Source organism: Puma concolor, chromosome C2 (assembly GCF_028749965.1).
Source record: "Puma concolor isolate L17-30 chromosome C2, mPumCon1.1.hap2, whole genome shotgun sequence".
Lineage (NCBI taxonomy): Eukaryota > Metazoa > Chordata > Mammalia > Carnivora > Felidae > Puma > Puma concolor.
This window is the reverse complement of record NC_141675.1, coordinates 6159365-6182572: the sequence shown is the minus strand read 5'-3', so window position 1 is coordinate 6182572 and position 23208 is coordinate 6159365. Positions and strand designations below refer to the sequence as shown.

The window sequence follows — 23208 nt, the reverse complement described above, 5'->3', positions numbered from 1 at the left end:
TAGAGCCCGATGCGGGGCTGGAACTCACGGACCGCGAGATCGTGACCTGAGCTGAAGTCGGACGCTCAACCGACTGAGCCACCCAGGCGCCCCAATCTTCTGTTATTATACCGAGGCTTGTTGATGCCGTGGGAAGGTGTAGGGGGAAAGGAAGTGCTCTATAATCCAATGATTGGTCTCTGTCTTGTACTAGTGAGGCTGTGGCCCTGGACTTGACCTTCACAAGTCCTTCTGTTTTTTCCCCCTTTAGGTGAGATACGAAGACCAGAGAGGGCTGGGGTGGGTAATTTCCCTTCCCCCACGTCAGATGAAGCTCCTGTGAAGTCTTTCCCTTGCTGGGCAGGACTCGTGGAGAACACTCTGGACTTATTTCAAAGCGGTTCTCTGCCCCCCGCACCAGGCATATTTCAGAAGCGTTATTTTCCCCTCCCCCTGACCAAACTGGAGAATTTTTCTCCAATGTTCCCCACAAGAACCTGGTGAGTCTCCAGAGTTTTTACCTCTCATGTTACACCACACAACCTCCAGGAATGTTCCTACCCTGACTGGCTCCAGCAGCTTTTACTTCAGCAAAGTGACCTGCATTCACCCATCTCTTTGGTTCTTGGGGTGGCTGCTCCATGGCCTCAATTCTCTAATGAATCTGAGAAAAGTTACTGTTTCAGGGGCTCAGTCGGTTGAGCGTCCGACATCGGCTCAGATTGTGATCTTGCGGCTTGTGGGTTCGAGCCCCGCGTCAGGCTCTGTGCTGACAGCTCAGAGCCTGGAGCCTGCTTCCGATTCCGTGTCTCCCTCTGTCTCTGCCCCACTCCGTGTCTGTCTTTCTCTCTCTCTCTCTCTCTCTCAAAAATATATAAACATTGGGGCACCTGGGTGGCTCAGTTGGTTGGGCGTCCAACTTCGGCTCATGATCTCACTGCTCATGGGTTCGAGCCCCGTGTCGGGCTCTGTGCTGACAGCTCAGAGCCTGGAGCCTGCTTCAGATTCTGTGTCTCCCTCTCCCTCTCTGCTCCTCCCCTACTTACACACACTCTCTCTCTCTCTCTCTCAAATATAAAAAATAAAACATAAAAAAATTAAAAATATGTATATATGTGAACATTTAAAAAAATTAGAAAAGTTACTGTTTCCATCTGTTCAGCTTTTTCCTTGTTACGAAAGCAGGAATGATGACTCCTGAGTTCTTTACATGTCTGGACGTCTGAAGGTATTATGTAGATGTGACCAATGTTCATCATCGGTTGAGTTTAAGTAAAGGAAATTTTCCTAGATGATTTGGATGGGCCTGATTCAATCAGTTGAAAGGCCTCAAAGCAGAACTGAGGTTACTCGGAAAAAGAAGAAATTTAATGTGTGCACAGCATCTTCAGTTGGTGCCAGAGAGTTCTAGTCTGCCCTTCCTGACGGCCTGTCCTATTGATTTGGGGAGCGCGAAGCCAGCCCATATAGTCGTGTAAGCCAATTCCTTGTAATAAATACAACTACTCATCCTATTTCTCTGGCGGAACCCTAACTGGCACAAATACATCAAGGTGAATACATAGGTAATGTAAATGACAATATAAATATATTTGTGCCTGTAGCTGTTTTATTCTATCTGGTGTATTTATTTTTTATCTTTTTTTTAAATGTTTGTTTATTTTTGAGAGAGAGAGAGAGACAGAGCGTGAGCAGGGGAGAGGCAGAGAAAAAGGGAGACACAGAATCCGAAGCAGGCTCCGGGCTCTGAGCTGTCACACAGATTATGACCTGAGCCAAAGTCAGACGCTTAACTGACTGAGCTACCCAGGCGCCCCCCATTCTATCTGATTTAAAAGACAACCTCCTAAGCCAATAACTATAAAACTGTGTTGATGGATCTATATTGTATAAAGATATAAGGAAGGAGAGGGAACAGAGCTATACTGCAGCAAAGCTGATTACTATTGAAATAAATTGGTATTAATCCAAACTAGATTGTTTTAAAATTAAGATATTACCTAAAATACCCAGGGCAGCCAATTAATAAAATGCTTTTTTTTTAAAGTTTATTTATTTATTTTGAGAGAGAGAGAGACAGTGCTAGCATGCATAAGCAGGAAAGGGACAGAGAGAGGGAGAGAGAGAATCAATCTCAAGCAGGCTCCGTACTATCAGCACAGAGCCCGACGTGGGAATCAAACTCACAAACCATGAAACCATGACCTGAGCCGAAATCCGGAGTCAGATGCTTAACCGACTGAGCCACCCAGGAAAGAAAATACTTTTTAAAAAAGGTACAAGAAACACAGGAATTAAAATACAGTACTAGAAAACATCTATCTAACACAGAAGAAGGTAGTAATGAAGAAAGACAGGTGAAAAAAAGAAGGCCTACAGGAAACAAATAGCAAAATGGGAGATATAAGTCCTAATCGGTAATTAAATGGAATGTAAATGGATTAAACAGTCCAATCAGAAGGTACAAATTGGCAAAATGGAGGTGAAAAGAATGTTCCCACTATGTACTGTCTACAAGAAACATCTCAGTATTCCAAAGACGGCTGTAACAACTAACTCATGTGAGATGACGTAAACTTTAAGATAAAAAGGGGGGCGCCTGGGTGGCTCAGTGGGTCAAGCGTCCGACTTTGGCTCAGGTCATGATCTCGCGGTTCGTGGGTTCGAGCCTTACATTGGGCTCTGCGCTGACAGCTTGGAGCCTGAAGCCTGCTTTGGATTCTGCGTCCCCCTCTCTCTCTGCTCCTCCCCTGCTCACTCTCTCTCTTTCTCTCTCTCTCAAAAATAAACAGTAAAAAAAAAATTATAAGATAAAAACTGTTACTAGAGACAAAGATATTTTATAATTATAAAAAAAGGTCAATCCATCAAAAAGACATTACTGTTACAAACACACATGTATCTAACAACAGAGCCCCAAAATACACGAAGCAAAAAATGACAAAATTGAAGAGACAGCCTGACAATTAAACGATAGCTGGAGATATCGGACAAAGGGCTAGTATCCAAAATCTATAAAGAGCTCACCAAACTCCACACCCGAAAAGCAAATAACCCAGTGAAGAAATGGGCAGAAAACATGAATAGACCCTTCTCTAAAGAAGACATCCGGATGGCCAACAGGCACATGAAAAGATGTTCAGCGTCACTCCTTATCAGGGAAATACAAATCAAAACCACACTCAGGTATCACCTCACGCCAGTCAGAGTGGCCAAAATGAACAAATCAGGAGACTATAGATGCTAGAGAGGATGTGGAGAAACGGGAACCCTCTTGCACTGTTGGTGGGAATGCAAATTGGTGCAGCCGCTCTGGAAAGCAGTGTGGAGGTTCCTCAGAAAATTAAAAATAGACCTACCCTATGACCCAGCAATAGCACTGCTAGGAATTTATCCAAGGGACACAGGAGTACTGATGCATAGGGGCACTTGTACCCCAATGTTCATAGCAGCACTCTCAACAAGAGCCAAATTATGGAAAGAGCCTAAATGTCCATCAGCTGATGAATGGATAAAGAAATTGTGGTTTATATACACAATGGAATACTACGTGGCAATGAGAAAAAATGAAATATGGCCTTTTGTAGCAACGTGGATGGAACTGGAGAGCGTGATGCTAAGTGAAATAAGCCATACAGAGAAAGACAGATACCATATGGTTTCACTCTTATGTGGATCCTGAGAAACTTAAGAGGAACCCATGGGGGAGGGGAAGGAAAAAAAAAAAAAAAAAGAGGTTAGAGTGGGAGAGAGCCAAAGCATAAGACACTGTTGAGAACTGAGAACAAACTAAGGGTTGATGGGGGGTGGGAGGGAGGAGTGGGTGGGTGATGGGTATTGAGGAGGGCACCTTTTGGGATGAGCACTGGGTGTTGTATGGAAACCAATTTGACAATAAATTTCATAAAAAAAAAAAAAAAACCAAAAAAAAAAACACAAAAAAAATAAACAATAGCTGGAGAGTTCAAAACCGCATTTTAAGTAATAGAACTAAGCAGAAGATAAACATGGGAACAGAAGACTTAACACTATAAGCCAACCAGACCTAATAGCCATATATACAACACTACTCAACAGAATATACATTTTTCTAAAGTGCACATGGAACATTCTACAGACTAGACCATAAGGTAGCTCAAAATAAAAGCTTCAATGAATTTAAAAGTACTGGACGGGGCGCCTGGGTGGCTCGGTCGGTTGGGCATCCGACTTCGGTTCAGGTCATGATCTCACAGTTCGTGAGTTCAAACCCCACGTCGGGCTCTGTGCTGACAGCTCAGAACCTGGAGCCTGCTTCGGATTCTGTGTCCTCCTCTCTCTCCACCCCACCCCTGCTTGTGCTCTGTCTCTCTCTCTCTTTCAAAAATGAATAAACATTTAAAAAAATTTAAATTTAAAAGTACTGGAGTCAAAGTGTTTTCTCCAAAAACAAGAGAATCAAATGAAAAATCAACAATAGAAAGAAATCTGAGAAACAAAAATTTGTGTAAATTAAACAACACATTCCTAAATAAGCAATGGATCAAGTAAAAATCATAAGAGAAATTAGAAAATACTTTGTATCAATGAAAATGAGAACATAACCTATCAAAGTTTATGTGATGTAGCTAAAGCTGTGCTTAGAGAGAAGTTTATATCTGTAAATGCCAATATTAATAAATAAAAGATCTCAAATCAAAAACCCAAGCTTTTACCTTAAGGAACTAGAAACTAGATAAAAGGACAACAAACTAAACACAAAGCAAGCATAAGGAGAGAAATAAAGATTAGAAAGCAGATATGTTAAACAGAAAATAGAAAAAGACAGGAAATCAACTAAACCAAAAGCTGGTTCTTTGAAAACATCAACATTAACAAAGCTCTAGCTAGAATGACCAAGAGAAAAAGAGAGAAGACTCGAATGACAGAAATTGGGAATGGAAAAGAGGACATTACTACTGACGATGCATAAATAAAAAAGGATTACAGGGAAACATAATTAACAACTGTATGTGAACAAATTATGCAATTTAGATGAAATGGATAAATTCCTAGAACAACACAAACTGGAGTCAAGAAGAAATACAAAACTTGAACAAACCCATCACAAAAGATTAAGTTATTTTTAAAGTTCTCACAGAGAAAAGCCCACCTCCACACGTCTTCACTGGTTAATTCTACCAAACATTTAAAAAATTCACACCAATCTGTCACAAACTCTTCAATAACATAGAAGAGGAGTGAACACTTCCAAACTCATTTCTTTTTTTTTTTTTTTTAATTTTTTTTTTCAACATTTATTTATTTTGGGGACAGAGAGAGACAGAGCATGAATGGGGGAGGGGCAGAGAGAGAGGGAGACACAGAATCGGAAACAGGCTCCAGGCTCTGAGCCATCAGCCCAGAGCCTGACGCGGGGCTCGAACTCACGGACCGCGAGATCGTGACCTGGCTGAAGTCGGACACTTAACCGACTGCGCCACCCAGCCGCCCCCCAAACTCATTTCTAAGATGTTATTACTCTAGTAGCAAAACCAGAAAAAGACATCACAAAAAAAAAAAACTACAGACCAGTATCTCTTATGGCTACAGATACAAATATCCTCAAGAAAATATCAGCAACCCATATCCAACAACGGATAAAAAGAATCATACACTGTGACCAAATGGGATTTTTACAAGAATGCAAGGATGGTTTTAACATCCAAAGGTCAACATAAAACACCCTGTTAACACACACAATGAAAGGACAAAAAAATGACATGATCATTTCAACAGATACAGAAAAAACATTCAATGAAACTAACATTCTTTCATGATAAAAAAACAATCAGCAAACTAGGAATAGAAAGGAACTTCCTTAACCCGATAAAAGACATCTACAAAAAGCCAATAGCTAACATCATACTTAATGGTGAAAGACTGAACGCTTTCTTTTTAAGATAGGTAACAAGACAAGGATGTCTACTTTTGCCACTTTTATTCAATATTGCACAGGTGTATTAGGTGCATTGGGCAGGAAAAAGAAATAAAAAGCATCCAGATTGGACAAGACGAAGTATAATTATCTGTATATATTGATGACACACTATCTTCTATTTAGAGAACTATTAGAAGTAATAATGAATTCAGCAAGGTTGTAGGGTACAAGATCAGTATGCAAAAATATTTGTATTTCTGTATACTAGCAATGAATATTCATAAAATGAAATTAGGAAAGCCAGTTCATTTCCAAAAGCATCAAAAAAGATACCTAGGAATAACTTTAACAGAAGAAGTACAAGATTTATACAAATGACAAACATTACCAAAATGATAAACATTACCAAATGTTTGGTAATGACAAACTTACCAAATGTAATGACAAACATCACCAAAAGAAATGCTAGAAGGACCTAGATAAATGAAAAGACATTTCACATTCACAGATAGGAAGACTTAATATGGTTAAGGTGAATATACTCTCCAAAGCGATCTACAGATCCCATACAGTCCCAATTAAAATCCCAGCTGGCTATTTGCAATCATTGATAAACCGACCCTAGAACTCATATGGAAATGCTAAGGACCCAGAATAACCAAAGTGACCTTGACACAGAAAAACAAAGTTGGAGAATTCATACTTCCTGATTCCAAAACTTACTACAAAGTTATAGTAATTAAGCAACTGTGGTGCTGGAACAAGAATAATTCTATAGCTCAACAGAACAGAATAGACAGCCCATAAATAAACTTTCACGTGTACAGTTGATTTATTTTGATAAGGGTGCCAAGACAAGTCAATGGGTAAAGAACAGTGTTCTTAATAAATGGTGCTGAAACAAGTGATTATCTAAGAACTAAGACGGATCCCTTTCTCACACCATACACAAAAATTAACTCAAAACGGATCAGACATCTAACCCCATGAGCTAAAACTACAAAGCTCTTGGAAGAAGGCTGCTGTGCACATTAGATGAGGCAATGGTTATTTGTAGATGGAACCTCAAAAGCACAAGCCACAAAAAAGAAAAATAAAATGGACTTCATCAAAATTAAAAAATTTTATGCTTTTCAGTAAACCATCAAGAAGGTGAAGACAATCCTCAGAATGGGAGAAGATATTTGAAAATCATATACCTAGTAAGAGACTTGTATCTAGAAGATATAAAGAATGCTTACAACTCCATGGTAAAAAGACAACCCTATTTTTCAAAGTGGGCAAAGATCTCAATCGACAGGTCTCCAAAGAAGACCTATAAATGGCCAATAAGCACACAAAAGATGCAAAACATCATCTGCCACCATGAAAATATAAACCAAATCCTCAATGAAATATCGCTTCACACACACCAGGATGACTACCATTAAGAGAGATCCTGAGGATGTGGATAAATAGGACAGCAGGGTAGAGAAGGAGGATGGAGAGTGGATCAGGATCAGCCACCGTTACACCTGTATCATTATATTTTATCAAGCACCATAAAGAACAAAGAAGGGGGGGGCGCCCGGGGGGCTCAGTCAGTTAAGCATCTGGCTCTTGATTTTGGCTCAGGTCCTGATGTCACTGTTCATGAGTTGGAGCCCCGTGTCGGGTTCTGCACTGGCAATTTGGAGCCTTCTTGAGATTCTCCCTCCCTCTCTCTCTCTCTCTTCCCCTTCCCTGCTTGTAATCTCTCTCTCTCTCTCGAACAAATCCCGGAGGCAAAGGCCCTGCAGAGCTTCCCTAACAGAACGAGGGGCCTCATGGGGCAGGAGTGGGCCGCGGGGAAAGGGCAGAGGAGTTAACCAAAGGCTGCCCCGAGATGAACGTGGCCAGTTCAGGGCCCCAACACCTGAGCTCCCGCACACCACCCGGCGACACGGCAACACCCGGAGGGCCAAGCGGTGACTCCCCTGCTCCGTGAAGAATGTGGGCGTGGGCTCAAAGACACAGATCCTGCAGTACCGCTGGGCTCTCGACTGCCACCGTGGGAAAACACCCCTCCAGATCCAAGTCCCTCGTTCCTATTTACAAATGAAGGCGGGCGGCGATCTGCCGAGCTGGCCCTGGCCCGTGGGCTTCCTGGCCTGTTGGTCTTGGCTGCTTTCCCCATAGGTCCTTCCTCCTGGATTCAGGTAGCTGGGGGCTGAAGGTCCTCCCGTCCCCTTGGTTCCCTGCAAGAGGGGTGCTCTCCGCACCCACACCCGCTTCCTCGGGAACTTCCACCACCGGCTCCTCGTGCAAATCTGCTTCTCCTCCTGCTCAAAACCGGATGGGCAGCCAAGGATTACGTGATGTACAAGGAAACCCGAACAGTGAAGACGGGACCCCAACCAAAATGTGAGGAAATAAAAACTCGTTTCCTGGGGGGGGGGGGGGGGGGGGGGGGATCTGAGATGCGGTTGCATCCCTAAGACTGTAACAGATTACTCTACAAAAGGAACAACCCAAGAACAAAAAGCTTGACATTTAAAAATCCGACGGCCAAAAGAAGGGCATGCGCCAAAGGCCAAATTAGTGGCGTGCAAGGCCCAGGTCATGTCCCCGAACAAGGAGCACAAACGCTGCGCGACAGCGGATAGGAGGGAAATGGTTCCACTGGTCCCGCCGTACAGCCCCTGCGGTCTTCGTCGTCTGGCCGACTTTCCCAGCAGCTTCTTCGGGAGGCAGCCCCTCCCGCCTCTGGCAGGCTGGCGGGGGGCACGTGACCCAGAGAGGACCAATCTGAGTCTACCTCCGGAGCGCGGGTGCCGGCTTGGCTCTACCCAGCTCCCCTCCCTGGGGCCCATGGATCAGGCGAGAGCAAGGCCAACCCAGAGGGCCGCGGATCTGAAGGCAGGGGTGAGGGGAGGGGGGCGAGAGACTGAGAGAGAAGCAGGAAGGGCAGACCGAGGAAAAGGCTGGAGCCCGTGGACGCAGCAGGGCAGGAGGGAGCCAACAGTTTCCCAAGCCGGTTTACATCGGTGTTTCCACCGCCTGCCAGTGTAAACGTTCTGATTCACACGTCCTTTAAGAACGACAGAGATAGGAAAGGAAGCAGGGAGACGTAAATAAAGGCATTCTCCCAGAGGAGAAAGACTTGTCCTTCGTATGTAAGGCCCACGAGATGCCACACAGGACCAGTGAGGAACACTGCCACTGAAACCGGGCTAGTAATCGTGTAAAAACACATTCAAACGAGACACGGGTGGTACTTCCCCCCACGCCCCCCACGCCCCCATCAGATGTCACAGTATAAAATCTCAGATAATCTCTGCCACTGTGAGAGGCAGGGTAGTGGGCAGTCTCGTACACAGTAGGCGCAAAAACAAAACCAAACAAAACCCCAACGATTTAAAACGAGCACGTAAGTGTTTCCATAACGAAGTACTAAATACATGCAGAAATGACTATTACACACATCTACAGTTTAAATATATATGCAGTTTAAAGAATAATAAAAAAGAACACCTGTACATCCCCCTCAACCATCTTAAAAAGCAAAATATCGCCAGCCAGCTTAAGAAAATGAATATTATGCTTCAAAATCATTTGGGAAGGGATGGGGACAAGTGGAGGAAGGATACGAATGAAACGATATTAGTGGTGATTTGATCGTTACTGAAGGTGATGGGTACATGGGGGCTCATAATACGGTCCTATTTTTATGTATGTAAGAAAGTTTCCACAAGAAAGAGAAAAAGGCAGGCAGGAAGGAAGAAGGGAGGGAGGAAGAAAGATAGGCAATAGCACCAATGACCTCTGAAATCTCTAGCGTGTGCTTCCCAGAATACAGCGGTAGTTGCTCATTTAAATATGTCATGATTTTTGGTGTCCATTCTCCTGTTGACACACGTTCATGGTTTCCAGGTTTTCGCTACTGTGAACAGGCTGGCTGTGAGCATCCCACGTGAGCACTCGACTCCCAGTGTGTAGGTGTGTGTCCCTCGAGGAGCACATCTCCAGGGGCTGATGCTGGGTCACGGGGAATGCACATAGTTCCCTTAACTGGGCAACGCAAAGTGCTGTTGAAAGTGATTGCACTAACTGACGCTCCTTTAGCACCCAAACTGGAAGGATACACCCTATAATATCACCAGTGAATTATCTCCGGGCAATGGATTTTCTTTCCCGTAATTTCCAAATTTCATAGAACACGTTTCAGTACCTTTCAATTCGGAAATGCCTGTAAATACTTAGTGCCGCGCAACATAAATGTACTGTGAGTAGACGCAGGGTGTGTTGTAGCAGCCCCTTCCCCCCCCCCCGCCCCACACGCCCTCTTACCTCCAGGCTCCGTTTACCACCTCCAGCTCCAGGACGGTCTGCAGGCGCTGGCACTGCTTGGCCTCCAAGGTGATGGTCACCCTGCACTCCCCCAGAGCAGGGATCTGGCCACTCGAGGGCTCAATGTCGAAGGGAGACACCTGATGTGGAGGTCAGTCGAGAAGGACGAGGAGTGAGGACACTTGGAATTGCAGAACTGGTGGCTTTCCTGTCCCCACCGAGATAAGGAGCACCGGTCTGACTGAGGCCTGGCCTCCCCCCCCCCCCCCCCCCCCACCCGCCATGGCCACACTGCCTCGTGAGGGCGGCACTGAACCTGCAAAGGTCACACCCAGGAGGGTGTTTCCCCCTTTGGTCTCTTCATTCCAGGAGACGGAGACAGTGAGTGCCAGGCACTTGCCTGCAGGGCAGCCTGCCCACCCGATGGGGGCCTGCCTTCGCCTACCCCCACCTCCCACCCAGCTGCCATGCTGGCCAGGTCGGGTCCAGGGCGCTTGTCGTGGGCTCTGTGCTCTCTAGCTTCTGACGGCTCACCTCCCCGGCACTGGTGGGAGGGAAGGGCTGGCCTAACTCTCAGTAAAAGTAGTTCGTGTGCTCAAGTATGGGGCCCAAGCTCTGCCAGTAAAGAAGAGACCTTTTGCTTTCCTTGGTCTTTGTTCCTCACAGGCATCTCCCTGGGAGTCCTGGGGGCATGCTGTAGGCCAGGACTGGGTTTCTGTGCCCCTGACCTGAGCACATCCAACAAACCCCAAATCCAACATTATTTTTGGGAGCTCAAAAGAATACAGAGAACTGTTGAGACAGGATTCGTGCCAGCCTCCATTGGGACATAAATCCTGATATATGACGAAATTGATGGCTACTTCAATTACAAAATGTTGTCATTCTTCACAGTGGGAGACAAACCCAGACTGGGAATTAGAGAACTGGGATCCGATGATTCCACCACCCGCTAGCTGTGTGACCCTGGAGAAGCTGCTGTCCCTCTCTGTCTCTATCCAGTAAGGAGGTTGGCTGTGGTCTGTAAGTTTCTAAGTGTGCTCTGGGAAGTCCCAGCGTGCCTAGGGCAGGGGACTAGGATGTGGGGAGAGGCGGGATGGGGCAGGGGGTGCCTAACAAGGTGGCCAGAGCGGTTACCCTTTGTGAGTGTGAGCCTGGAGGGAAAGCACTAAACTCCAAGCCTATGTAACAGGGTGCTTGCCTGCAGTGGTTCTTGGCAATGGTGTTGGTGATTTGATGCAGTTTCCTAACTGCTAAGTGTGGGTGCCCCGCTGGAGAAATGAGGCTGTTGCCTCAAAGGACAAGGCCAGTCAAGTGGAAAGGAAAAGTCCCCGAGAAAGGGAATACCTGCTGGCAGGTAAGATGGATGTGTGGCCGCACCCGTCTTTCCTCAGCTTCTGAATATGGAGGACGGGGTGGGGGGCAATGTTCTGACCCGGAAGGGGGCAAGCAAGAGGGGATCTCGGCAGGAAGCGGTCAGAGGGAGGGTGCTTTCACCACACAGACCTAGTCGGAGCCTCCCACACGGACCACAAGGAGCTACGGCGGCTTCTAAGGAGCCACGGCTGCCACCTGTGTGAAGAGTGGGGGCGACCCGCCGTGATTTACAGCGAATCCCTGGCAGCTAGGGAGGGACTGAAGTTTTGTGCCACTTGCTCTGGATTTCACATTGATTTAAAGGTCCGACGATAGGGGCGCCTGGGTGGCTCAGCCGGTTAAGCATCCGACTCTTGGTTTCGGCTCAGGTCCTGATCTCAGGGTCTGTGAGTTTGAGTCCCACGTGGGGCTCTTTGCTTGGGACTTCAAATTAAAGGCGATGATGATAATACTTAACAACTTTTAGTACTTTCCGTTTTTGTAAGAAAAAGGAAAGGGCTTTGAGTGGAAACGAATCCTGTGTTCTTTCTCGGAGCCCTTGTTTGGGCCCCAAGTCCACGCCCAAGTGCCCCCTGGTGGCGGTACTCAAACTGCAAGCACAGTCCCCGGAGGTTTTGAACTTTTGAGGCGAGCCCCTCCCACCTGCCCCTTCCTAGAGGCCCGGGAGCTTCCCGCCCAACTCAGCTGCCCATTTTCTTCCTAACTCAGGCTGCTTTTTAAAAACGTTTATTTATTTTGAGAGAGAGAGCGAGCGAGCCAGCAGGGGAGGGGCAGAGAGAGAGGAAGAGAGAGAATCCCAAGCAGTCTCCGTTCTGTCAGTGCACAGCCCGATGCAGGGCTCGAACCCATGAACAGTTAGATCATGACCCGAGCTGAAACCAAGAGTCTGATGCTTAACTGACTGAGCCACCCAGAGGCCCCCAGCTTGTTTTGACAGAAGGAAAAACCCCTGTCTTATTTCCACATCGGATGGTGGAGAAAGGAACAGGAAAATCCAGTTCAGGATTAAGTTCTGCTGTAGAGGGGACCCCAAGTGCCTCACAGGTGGGGAGAACTGGGGACACTGCCAGGAGGGAGTCACCAGGCAAGCTCTTCCTTTCCAGCCTCAACACTCCAAATGCACCAGGACAGGTTTCACTGTCCCTACCCCACGGGTCAATAGGCTTGTGTGTGTGTGTGTTTGGGGGGGGGTCCATTTAGCCAGAGGTGCCTGACTTACACTCTCCTGCCTTTCTTGGAGGCACACCAGGCTCTCCTTCATGCACCACGTGGCTGGGAGCTGGCTGATGTTCTGGATCTGGATGGAGTCGGTGGCTTTCTGCCCCAGGCGTAGCAAACCAAACTGAAGGGCTGAGGCTTTGATGACAAGGGCCGGCCCCTGAGACATCCAGAGGGGCCTGTCACTGGGCCGCCTGGGAATGGGGGCTCTGTGCCCTACCCCTGCCACCCTTCTGGCCCACCCAGCTGCCCAGCCCCCCAAACAGCACCTTAAAGGCCGCCTCAATGTGTAACACCACCGGTGAGGGTGAGTTTTGGATTTCACACGGCAGGTCCTGGCTTGTTGGGCCGGGGACACCCCCGGTAAAGCTCAACTCAAAATCCTCCACCTCATTGGGCTCTGGGAGACAGGGCAAAGTGAGCTGGAGAAAGGGGGCGGGGCAGTTTCCGGCTGCGGCTGGGCCCAGATGCCTGGCCTTTGCTGACTTCTCGTCCACCATGTGGACGAGGCTGCGGCCGGAGCTGATCCCGGGACCCCCCGAATGCCTGCACAGGCCCCTCTTCCTCTCAGGTCTCCTTCCCCAGCCAGCCCCAGGAGGTGCCCCCGGTACCTATGGTCCCTGCGCAGGGTTCCACTTCAATGATGTGGCAGTCACTGACCTTCCCCCACAGGTATCTGACGGGGGACTTGCTGTTGTTCCACATCTGCAAGACATGCCCCAATCCAGGCTCCCCGGGCACTGCCCCTGCACACATCTGTACCCACCGAAGGACTGCGGGGCTCCGGGCTCACAACGGGTCCTCCTGACACCCTCCCTCCCCGCTAATTCTTGGCCATCAACGCCACGCGGCAGGGTCCGTGGGCATCGTGTCCTGCCAGAGACCCAGGAGCGCAGGAAGGCTTCCGCAGCCCTATCATTCAGAGGATGCTGGGGAGCTGGTAAGATGACAGACATGCCCAGTCCGGCATCGGGTTACAACCAGTAAGCTGCCATCTGCCCCTCCAGCCGTACCCCGCCCCCCCCCCCCCCCATAGTCATGCCAAGTTCAGCCCAGGCTCGGGAGAGACCACAGCCTACCTTAAAATCTTTCTTCACGTTTATACCAATGTAGTTCTCCCCGGGGATGATGAGGGCATACGGTTCCAAGAGGACCTGGAAAGGTTCTACCGAGCCTTTCACCTCGATTTCCAGGACAATGACGTCATCCGCAGAGCATGAGCAATCCTTCAGGGTTTCCAATTCCAAGCTGAACACAAACCCGCCGGGAGCTAAGAGCCGACGCAGCCCAGGAGCATGGCCCTCCGTGCCCCTCACCTCTGTCCCTTGCCTGGGGTCTTGTGAAGAGGAAGCACTCCCCCCCCCGCCCCCCCCCCCCCCCACAGCTCCTAAGCGCCCTCAAATCAGAGGCCCAGCCAACCAGTGATGAACTCCCGTCACAGTACTGGGACGGGGCCCCTTGCCGCTGCCTCCAGGGACCACACCGCAGCGGCATGGGCACCCAGCCCGGGGTCTCTCCAGAGGCTGACTGGAGGCCCACCCTGACCGTCTGCCCGGGGCAGAGCTGGTAGAGATGCCCCCATGGGGCACAGCCTCGCCTCATTAGTCACCACTGCCCAGGGCCCACTGAGTGCAGCCCGGCGAGCTGTCCCCCGCGGCTGAGCCCCTCCAGGCCTCAGGACAAGGCAAAGTGCTCCCCCGCATCAAAGCCTGCCGGGGAGCCGGGGGCTCCTTCACCCCTTCGCGTTGCCTTCCCCAGGACCCCCAAGGAGAAGGCAGGCCCCGCTGCCCAGCCCTCGCGCAGGGCCCAGCCCCTGCTCACCTCGTGGGCTCTGGGACTTCTTCTAGCACCATCTGGAGCACACTGTGAAAATCCCTCAGCTGCAAGACAAACACAGCACCCTGAAAACAGACTGCCCTCCGTTCAGGTGGCCCTGGAGAAGCCGGGAGCCATGGCAGGAATTCCTTCTCCCCCTGGCCTCGCTGCCACAAAGGCCTTCTGGAAAACACAGTGCTGCTACCTCCCCCCTACCCTAGGGGAAGAGGCGTGGGCCTGCCAGGACGGGAGCCAGGACTCAGGGGGGCCACCGCAGACTCCAGACTGGTGTTCCTCCCTCAGCTGCGCCCAAGCGGACAGGAAGGAAAGGCCCTCCAGACCCTGACGTTGCCCACCAGCAGAGCCCTCAACCGTGGGCGGCACCACACCCTCCCAGAACAGTGAGGCCGGGGTGCGGAGCTGAGAGGCAGAGGGTCCCAGGGCACCCCCTTCACACCCAGCTCTCACTCCCCTCTCGAGTCACACACAGGGCCTCGCACTGGAGCCCCCTGTGTGAACCTTGTGCTCTGCACCTGCACCTCACACACCGGGGGGTGCTGGGGGCTGCCCAGGGGTGGCACTGTTGTCGACTCAGCAGAAACACAGAAGACACCAGAGCTGAGGAAATGAGCCCAGGGTCTCGCGGCAGACCGGGTGTGTGCACGGTCAGGACCCAGCCAGAGAGGCTGCTTCGTCCTCCAGCCCCACTCTTAGCTAAGGGCCGGCCTCAGAGGGTGCCGGGATCTCGTCAGGCTCGGCTGTGGCCTCAGTGTCACTAAAGAACATGGGCAGGGGGTGGTGGAAGTACCCTGACCCAGGCATGCGTGACGACCACGATGGCACCATTTTAACCTCATGAGGAGAGAAGCTCAGGATGAACTCGTGGTCCGTGTGGGGGCTGAGAACCCCTCTCTCGGGCAGGACGGAGAAGGCCGTCTCCCTGTCAGGGTGGTACTTGAGGCTGTCCATGCTGTAGGTCTCTCCAGGCATCAGGGGCTGCAGGTTTGGCTTCATGATCTGCCAGTGGAAGGCCAGCTCCACGTGCCTGTGGGGGCAGGGGATCCAAGGCCGCATCCCACCTCTGCCGGGACCGGGACCGGTCCTCCCACCCCCTGCCTGGCCCGGCCCTGCTCTAGGAGCAGGAAGTGGCCAGGTCAGCCCTGAGGCTCGTCCAGTGGAGGAGCCTGGGGAGCGTGTGGGTCAGAGAGTCTGCCAGAGACCTCGTAAGAGAGCTGCCTCCTCCCCACCATAGCAGTTGGGGGTTAGAGCCACGGTGACTCAGGAAAATGGTGAACACAGGGAACCAGGCTCTAACTATTAGGCTACGGACCCTAGGACATTTTTCTGTGGTGTCTCCTACCATGTGAGAGTTCCAAAGGTTTGCCCCATGAACTCCCCCCTCCACTGCCCTCCACCTCTCCAGCTGTGGCCTCCCAGGGCGGCTCTGTCCGGCACTGGCTGCCAACAGAGCAGGGACAACTGCATGGGGGTGGGGAGGCGGGACTCTGGCACACTGCTGATGGGGAGGGACAGCAGATGGTAAGGCCCAGGGTCACCCGGGAAGCCTGGCTGGCAGTGAGAACTGAACCCACTGGCCACAATCTGATCCTGGGACGTGGATGGCTTCCCCTCATGGGCATGGCAAGACCTCTCTGTAAAACCGTTCTGGGGCTAAGGGTAGTCCAGGATAATCTAGAACACTGCCCACTATAACTTCCTGCAGTGAGGGAAAACGTACGTATCTGCTCTGTCCAGTGTGGCTAGCGACACGTGGCTAGCACTCAACGTGTGACTGGGGCCACCGAAAAAGTGAGTTTTAGTTTAATTTTAGTTGATTTCAACTTAAATGGTCACCTGTGGCCACCATGATGGACAGGGAAAATCTGGAGCCTCCTTGCCCATTGGGAGCTCCGGGCCAGGCGGGGAAGGAGAAAGGGTGTGTGTTGAAGGGTACTGCCCAGCGGTCACTCACGTAGCGTTTCTAATAATGAGCTGTTTTCTAGCTGTGGACTGAACGTTCTCAGGCTCAAAGCGTATGAAGTGCTGGGCTGTTACGTCTGTAAGCTCTCCAGGCTCCGGCTGACTTTCTTCACCAGAAATATAGATCAGATCCAAAGCAACCAGCTGCCCAATTCCTGACACAGTAAGGTGATAAAAAGGGCTGAAATCAGGACTCTGTGGCCAAAGGCTGTCACGGGATCTACGCTACCATCCACATGCAACCGGCCTTGATCATGACCCCAGGAGGTGGACACAAGAGGGTAACAGGGGCTTCAGCACGCAGATCCTGTCCCCACATCTTCCCAGACCAAAAGGAGGTGATTTTGATAACCTGGTACATAGCGGGTACTCAGTTAAATGCTTGCTGGGTCAAACTGGAAGGAAGGGAGGGAGGGAGGGGGGAAGGAAGGAAGGAAGGAAGGGAGGGAGGGAGGGAGGGAGGGAGGGAGGGAGGGAGGGAAGGAGGAAGGGAGGAAGGAAGGAAGGAAGATAAGTAGGTAGGTGGGTAGGTAGGCGGGTGGGCATCTTGGGGAAATTTCAGCAGGATGCCCCAGAACCTGAGGTGGCCTGGGCGCACACACAAGCCCACCTACGGTCACCAGCTCCTTTATCTGGCAGTTGTCGCACACAATGACGAAGGTCTGCTGTGCCTTTTCCAGGCTTGTCGGGAGGAACAAGACCTGGGGAGAGAAGGGCTGTCGTTCGGGACCTTCCCCCTCTCAGACACGCACCCCTCCCCTTATTCTCCACCCCTCGTTTCCCTCTCTGCTGCCCCCCCTTCTCCCGAAAGCCAGGGCGCTCTGCCAAGGCTCCACCCCAGACTAAGGCAGGAAGCAAGTTGAGAGGCATGAAGAAAACGTTCACAGGGACTGAGATGCAAACGGCTCTTAAACAAATGACAACACGTTTAGCCTCATTCATGATAAAAGAAATGGAAAGGAAAACCACGCAGAAAACATTTTCACTCTTCATACTGGTAAAGAGCAGAAAGTTAGGAATCGTAAATGCAACAAGAAGATATCTTCATTTTCTCCAAAATCATCTGGAGGGAAAGCGGGGGTTGGCTGGAAGAGATGGAAGGGTGTAGATGCCATATGGTTGGCCAAGAGTTGATAAACGTTGACGTTGGGTACTGAGGACACAGTGATCATTAAACTAGCCTCTCCGTTTTTGTATAGGCTTTAACAGTCTATGATAATAGTTTTTCCTTTTTTCCTTTTTTTTTTAAACAGTTTTTAAGTTTGACAACACATTGTTGGCAAGAGTGTGAGAAAACAGGCACCCTCATATCTCTGCATGGTGGCGATTTTGGCAATGTGTATCACAATTCGGACCAGCAGAGACCCCTGAGACAGCAAAACCACTTCAAGGACTGTAACCTGCTGGGAGACTCATAGTTGGACAGAGTGATGTATGCAGTCACCAAAATGGCCAGAGATCAGAAAAAACCTTCATGTCCATCAGTGGGGGACGGCTGACCTGAATCATGGTTCGTTCACACAGTGGAATACTATGCAGCTGTGAAAAATACGAGACTGCTCCTTAAGATCTAGCAGAACTGGGGCGCCTGGGTGGCTCAGTCGGTTAAGCGTCCGACTTCGGCTCAGGTCACGATCTCACGGTCCGTGAGTTCGAGCCCCGCGTCGGGCTCTGTGCTGACAGCTTGGAGCCTGGAGCCTGCTTCCGATTCTGTGTCTCCTTCTATCTCTGCCCCTCCCCCACTTGTGCTCTGTCTCTGTCTCTCAAAAATAAATAAATGTTAAAAAAATATTAAAAAAAAAAAAATCTAGCAAAACTGGGACACCTGGGTGGCTCAGTGGGTTAAGCGTCTGATTCTTGGTTTTGGCTCAGCTTGCGATCTCATGGTTCGTGAGCTCGAGCCCCATGTCAAGCTCTGTGCCGATGGCACGGAGCCTGCTTGGGATTCTCTCTCTCCTTCTCTCTCTGCCCCTGCCCTCCTTGTGTGCACGTTCTCTCTCTCAAAATAAATACACATTTAGAAAACAGAGGTATCGCAGAACGGTGAGTGGACAGCGATGTGTGGGAAGGAAAAGTGGAGAACAAAGGACGACACACACGGTGTATCTCTGAAAGGGCGTTCAGAGGACCCGGTGAGGTTGTGGATATCTGGGTGGCTGAAGAGCTGCGGTGGAAAAGGACATTTGACCGTTCATTCCCATCTCTGGATTTTAGTCACGTGAATTTGTTTCTTACTTGGAAATATGAGTACGTTTTAAAACAAAACCCCAATCAAAAAAGAAAACACGCAAGGAACACCAAGGGGAAAAACGTCCTCTTGACTCCTCACTGCTCCCCACAGGGTCCTGCTGCTCCCCTCTGCCTTTCCCTGGGGATCAGAGGACGGTGGCGTGAGGGAGGTGTCCTGGCCTGGCCAGGGGTGACTGACCCCAATTTCTTAAAGCCACACCGCAAGGTACTGACACGGTCTGGACCAGACAAGAGGACCCAAGCCATCCCCCAGCAGCAGGCGAGGACTGATAAAGCCCTATGATGCCCTGAATTGGCCTCATCCCAACTCCAAGAGCCAGGTTCTTACTGGGGATCAGATCTGCACAGACATGAGCATGACAGCATCACTCCAGGGCTCCAAAAGATCCCATCAGGCACTTGAAACTGGAAAGCAGCTGATACAGGGAAGCCCTCCTTTTCACCATGAAAAAGCAACTTACAGCAGTGGTCCTCAGACTTTCTGCGCACCGCAGAGCTTTAAAAATCCTATGCCTTGGGGTGCCGGGGTGGCTCAGGTGGTTAAGGTTCCAACTCTTGGTTTCAGCTCTGGTCACGCTCTCACAGTTTATGGGATCAAGCTCCACGTTGGGCTCTGCGCTGACAGCACGGAGCCTGCTTAGGATCCTCTCTCTCCCTTTCTCTCTCTCTGCTCCTCCCAGGTGTGCTCTCTTTCTCTCTTTCAAATAAATAAACTTAAAAAAAAAAAATCCTATGCCTCAGGCAAACCCCAGACCCATTAACTCGAAACCTCAGGATGGGGCCAAGAGAGCAATGTGTCTGCAAGGTTCTCAGGAGGCTGTGATAGGCAGCTACATTTGAAAACCCCATGGCTCTTGGCTCTCACTGTCTGATGCCATGGCGTGGTCCAAATCCTCCTCGCCAGAAACCAGACAGCCTTCACTCTTGAATGTCGGTGCCTCCTCCAGCGGACTAGCGAGGAAGGCCACGTACGCTTGTGGCACAGTCGGGATTCCTGGGCCAGGGAGTCAGGGAGGGCGAAGGTGTGGAACGAGAGGGGCAGGGAGACGTCACCGTTTCCCACAGACCGTGCTGGGGACCAGCGAGAAGGTGTGATGAGCCCAAGGGACCGCTGAAAGAAGCTGGTTGGGAAAGGATAAGCCCACAGCCCGCAGATCCGACTCCGGGAGCTTTAAGCGGACGTTCAGAATAAGGCCTAAGGAAGCCAAGCCTTGCAGACTGTATAACCAAGAATTAAAGAAAAAAGAGGACAAAGCCACTGTCAGTCCCCAGGCACCAGATCTGGCAGGGGTGGGGGCTGGTATCCAAGAGAGATCGAAGAACCAAAGGACGATCCTGGAGGCAGCTGAGGTGGAAGGGACCCCCCTGCTAACGGTGTGGACAGGCAGCACCTGGGGATCATGATGGAAATGCTGGGGCTGTCTCCACTTGCTTTGTCAGAGGGATCATAAGGCAGGCAAATCGCCTCACCCCCACAGAATGTGAGACTATGCTCCTACACAGAAACCACCCTGGAATGGGGGTGGATATTCAGGTCATGAAAACACAGAGGCAAAATGAAATCATGCAAGCAGTTGAGGAAACAGTCACGGCCAATCGTAACAAGGAGAAAACACACGTCATGTCAATTACCCACCTCCACATACACGGCCTGCCCGGGAGCCAGCTCAAACGTGGAAGGCAGGATTCCAAAGGGAGGTTGCTCAACGAAGCCCAAGGTTGCGACAGCCTTAAAGAAAAGTGGAAAATTACACAAGAGTGCGGAAGAGATTGTAAAATCCAGCAGTTAAGATTACACACTTCTCGAAACATCCATTTTGCAATCTGAAGGATATTAAGGACCATCCGGTACACAGTCAGTGAAGAAACTGAGGCCCGTCCATTCAGCAAGCACTTGCTCCACCTTCCCTGGGCACCAGGCGCGCTTCCCAAGGCTCCCAGAACCCCTGTGAAGGGCTGACCGCTGGTAGGAGGAGGAAGGAACACCACTGACAAGTGCTTCACACGTGCAGCAACAGTGTGAGAGAAGGCCTCATCCAGGAGATGGGCTCCCCCAGCACAGTCCCTTCCCCACCACAGTGCCCGGTGTGGCTGGCACCAGCTTGCGTGTCTGCCTCCATCCCCAATCCGCCCCTGGGGCTCGAAGCTGCAGCCAGAGCCGAGGCGAGCCCCCACCTTGCTGGCAAGGCTGCAGCTCGATTGCCGACCAAGGGAGCCGTCTCAGCAGGCCGGGGACACGACCCCACACGTACGGGACCCGGCAGGTAGCAGAAGTGAGCGAGACGTGTGTCCTCCGGATCTATCGCTTGTTTTCCAGAGACACAGTTATGAAGAAATATCCCGCCCACAAGAAAAACAACCGTGTGCACATGCGGTCGACGGTGCAGTGCCGGGCTCCAGCCAGTGGGGCCGCGGTGAGGCCTGGCCCAGCGCTGCCCGGCTGCCAGTTTTTCAGAGACTGGAAATGCAGACTTTTACGTGAACTCTCCCGGCTTCTCAAGGTCGTCTCAAAAAATGTTTTTAAGCACAGTGCCAAATAAATATGCACACAGAATTCAGTCCAACAGCTGCCACCTTGTGACCCTGTATCTCTTAAAACATTGGCGGGGCGCCTGGGTGGCTCAGTCGGCTAAGCGTCCGATTTCGGCTCAGGTCATGATCTCGTGTGATCTCGCGTGATCTCGCGTGAGTTCGGGCCCCGCGTCGGGCTCTGTGCTGACCGCTCAGAGCCTGGAGCCTGCTTTGGATTCTGGGTCTCCATCGCTCTCTGCCCCTCCCCTGTTCATGCTCTCTCTGTCTCAAAAATAAATAAATGTTAACCAAAAAAAAAGAAAAATTAAAAAAAAAAAATTGGCCACGGTGGTGACCGCCTGAAGGAATAAATGCAGCGACACGTGAGCCAGGCCTGGGAGGGCAAGGGAGGTGAGACCACCCGCCCAGGTGACACGGGTGTCAGCACCGGACTCCGTACGTCTGGATCCGCGTGTGGATCACGGCAGCCCGGGGGAGAGGGTACGCCGTTCTTTTTCCCATGTGTTTCCCATCACAGGTGCACTCCGGGAAGTCCCCACGGGGTGGCGGTGGGGGGTTTCCTTTGCCGGATTCGTTCTGGCTCTGGGTAGCAGTATGCGGTCACTTACCCTGAAGCTCAGTGGCGGCCAGCTCTTTTTAGGCATGATGCAGAACTTGCCGACGCTGAAGCCCACGTTTTTGCACAGGAACCTGGTTATCTTCATTCCCCCGATGAGGCAGTAGCCACAGTCCAATACCGGTGACACTGCAGCCATAGGAAAAGATGCACATGAGAAACAACCCGTCCTCCGGAGAGGCCCAGCCAGAGCTCAGAGCAGCCGTGGCCCGGCACCCACAGCAGGGGATGAATGGGGACACTCCCTGACCCCCACTCCCACGTGGCAGCCTCCACGCACTGAGGGCTAGGAGTCTGTGCCCACTGTGGACTCAGGCCTCGGCCAGGACCACCCAGCATGGGCCTGGGGGTTGTGGTGAGAGTCCTAGCTTCTAGTCTGTGCCCAGGCTTGTAAATGAGGGGGCCCAGCCAAAGCCGGCCTTCCAAGGAAGCTTCCCGCCCCCCCGCCAGAGCCACAGAGGCGACATCTGCCGAGGGCCCTAGGCACCTCTTCCTTGCCTCTGTGTGGCGCAGGCCCTCGGGGGTGTCCACGAGTCAGAGGAGCCCATGCTGGAGCTAGCTGGGCTGCTAAACTCCTCTCCTCATGCGTGCGATTCGGAGTCAGCCTCCACTGGGAAGTAGGACAGTTGGGGTCTGACACCGTGGAAGTCTGCATGGTGTCCCTCCTTAGGACCCAGAAGCCCCTCCCCAAGAGGACCAAGTCGTGCACTGCCACAAAGGGGCCCTGAGAGCAGGCAGCCTGACTGAATCCCGGGGAGGGCAGCGCGCACACTCACATGTCAGCACTGGGGGTGGCCTCCGGGCTTGCAGGGGGATCACGAGCGTGTGGGCTGACTGGGTCTCAACTAAAATGAAATCATCAAAATCCCCGAGGCAGTCGGGAGAAAACTGGACGATATACTGGCAGGTCATCCCAGGGGCCACCATTCCGCCTTTTCCTGGGAACATCCCTGTGCATGAGAAAAGCAACCGATGAGGATCTGGGGACCAGCCGGCCACCAGGGCTTTGACTCAAGGGCTACAGACGGCAGCCAGAGGGTACAGCGAGTCCCCACCACAGCTGGGGCTGCTCCATGAGTAGATGCTGTCTGGGCCAAGGCCACGGCGACGGCAGAACAAGGGCACGCGAGGGGAACAGGCTGTGAGGGCAGGGAATCCAGGTGAAGACACCAGGGCTCGGGGCAGGGAGCAGGCGGGTGGGGGTTGGGGGCGTGGGGGACATGGTCCATCTGGA

At 51.1% G+C, this 23208-nt stretch overlaps 1 protein-coding gene across 4 annotated transcripts in view; it reads right to left on the bottom strand.

Annotated features, from left to right (window-relative positions):
* The window catches only part of DLEC1 (DLEC1 cilia and flagella associated protein), a 92858-nt gene that overhangs the window by 14993 nt on the left and 54657 nt on the right, over positions 1–23208 (bottom strand). For all 4 annotated transcript variants that reach the window (XM_086720451.1, XM_086720452.1, XM_086720449.1 and 1 more), the window contains exons 8-19: positions 22751–22924; positions 21967–22103; positions 20463–20555; positions 17187–17277; positions 16569–16731; positions 15449–15641; positions 14603–14661; positions 13861–14029; positions 13393–13486; positions 13051–13181; positions 12783–12941; positions 10187–10326 (exon numbers count right to left, since the gene is read on the bottom strand). In XM_086720451.1, the coding sequence (XP_086576577.1) occupies positions 10187–10326; positions 12783–12941; positions 13051–13181; positions 13393–13486; positions 13861–14029; positions 14603–14661; positions 15449–15641; positions 16569–16731; positions 17187–17277; positions 20463–20555; positions 21967–22103; positions 22751–22924 (1603 nt within the window). The remainder of the gene's footprint in view (positions 1–10186; positions 10327–12782; positions 12942–13050; positions 13182–13392; positions 13487–13860; positions 14030–14602; positions 14662–15448; positions 15642–16568; positions 16732–17186; positions 17278–20462; positions 20556–21966; positions 22104–22750; positions 22925–23208) is intronic.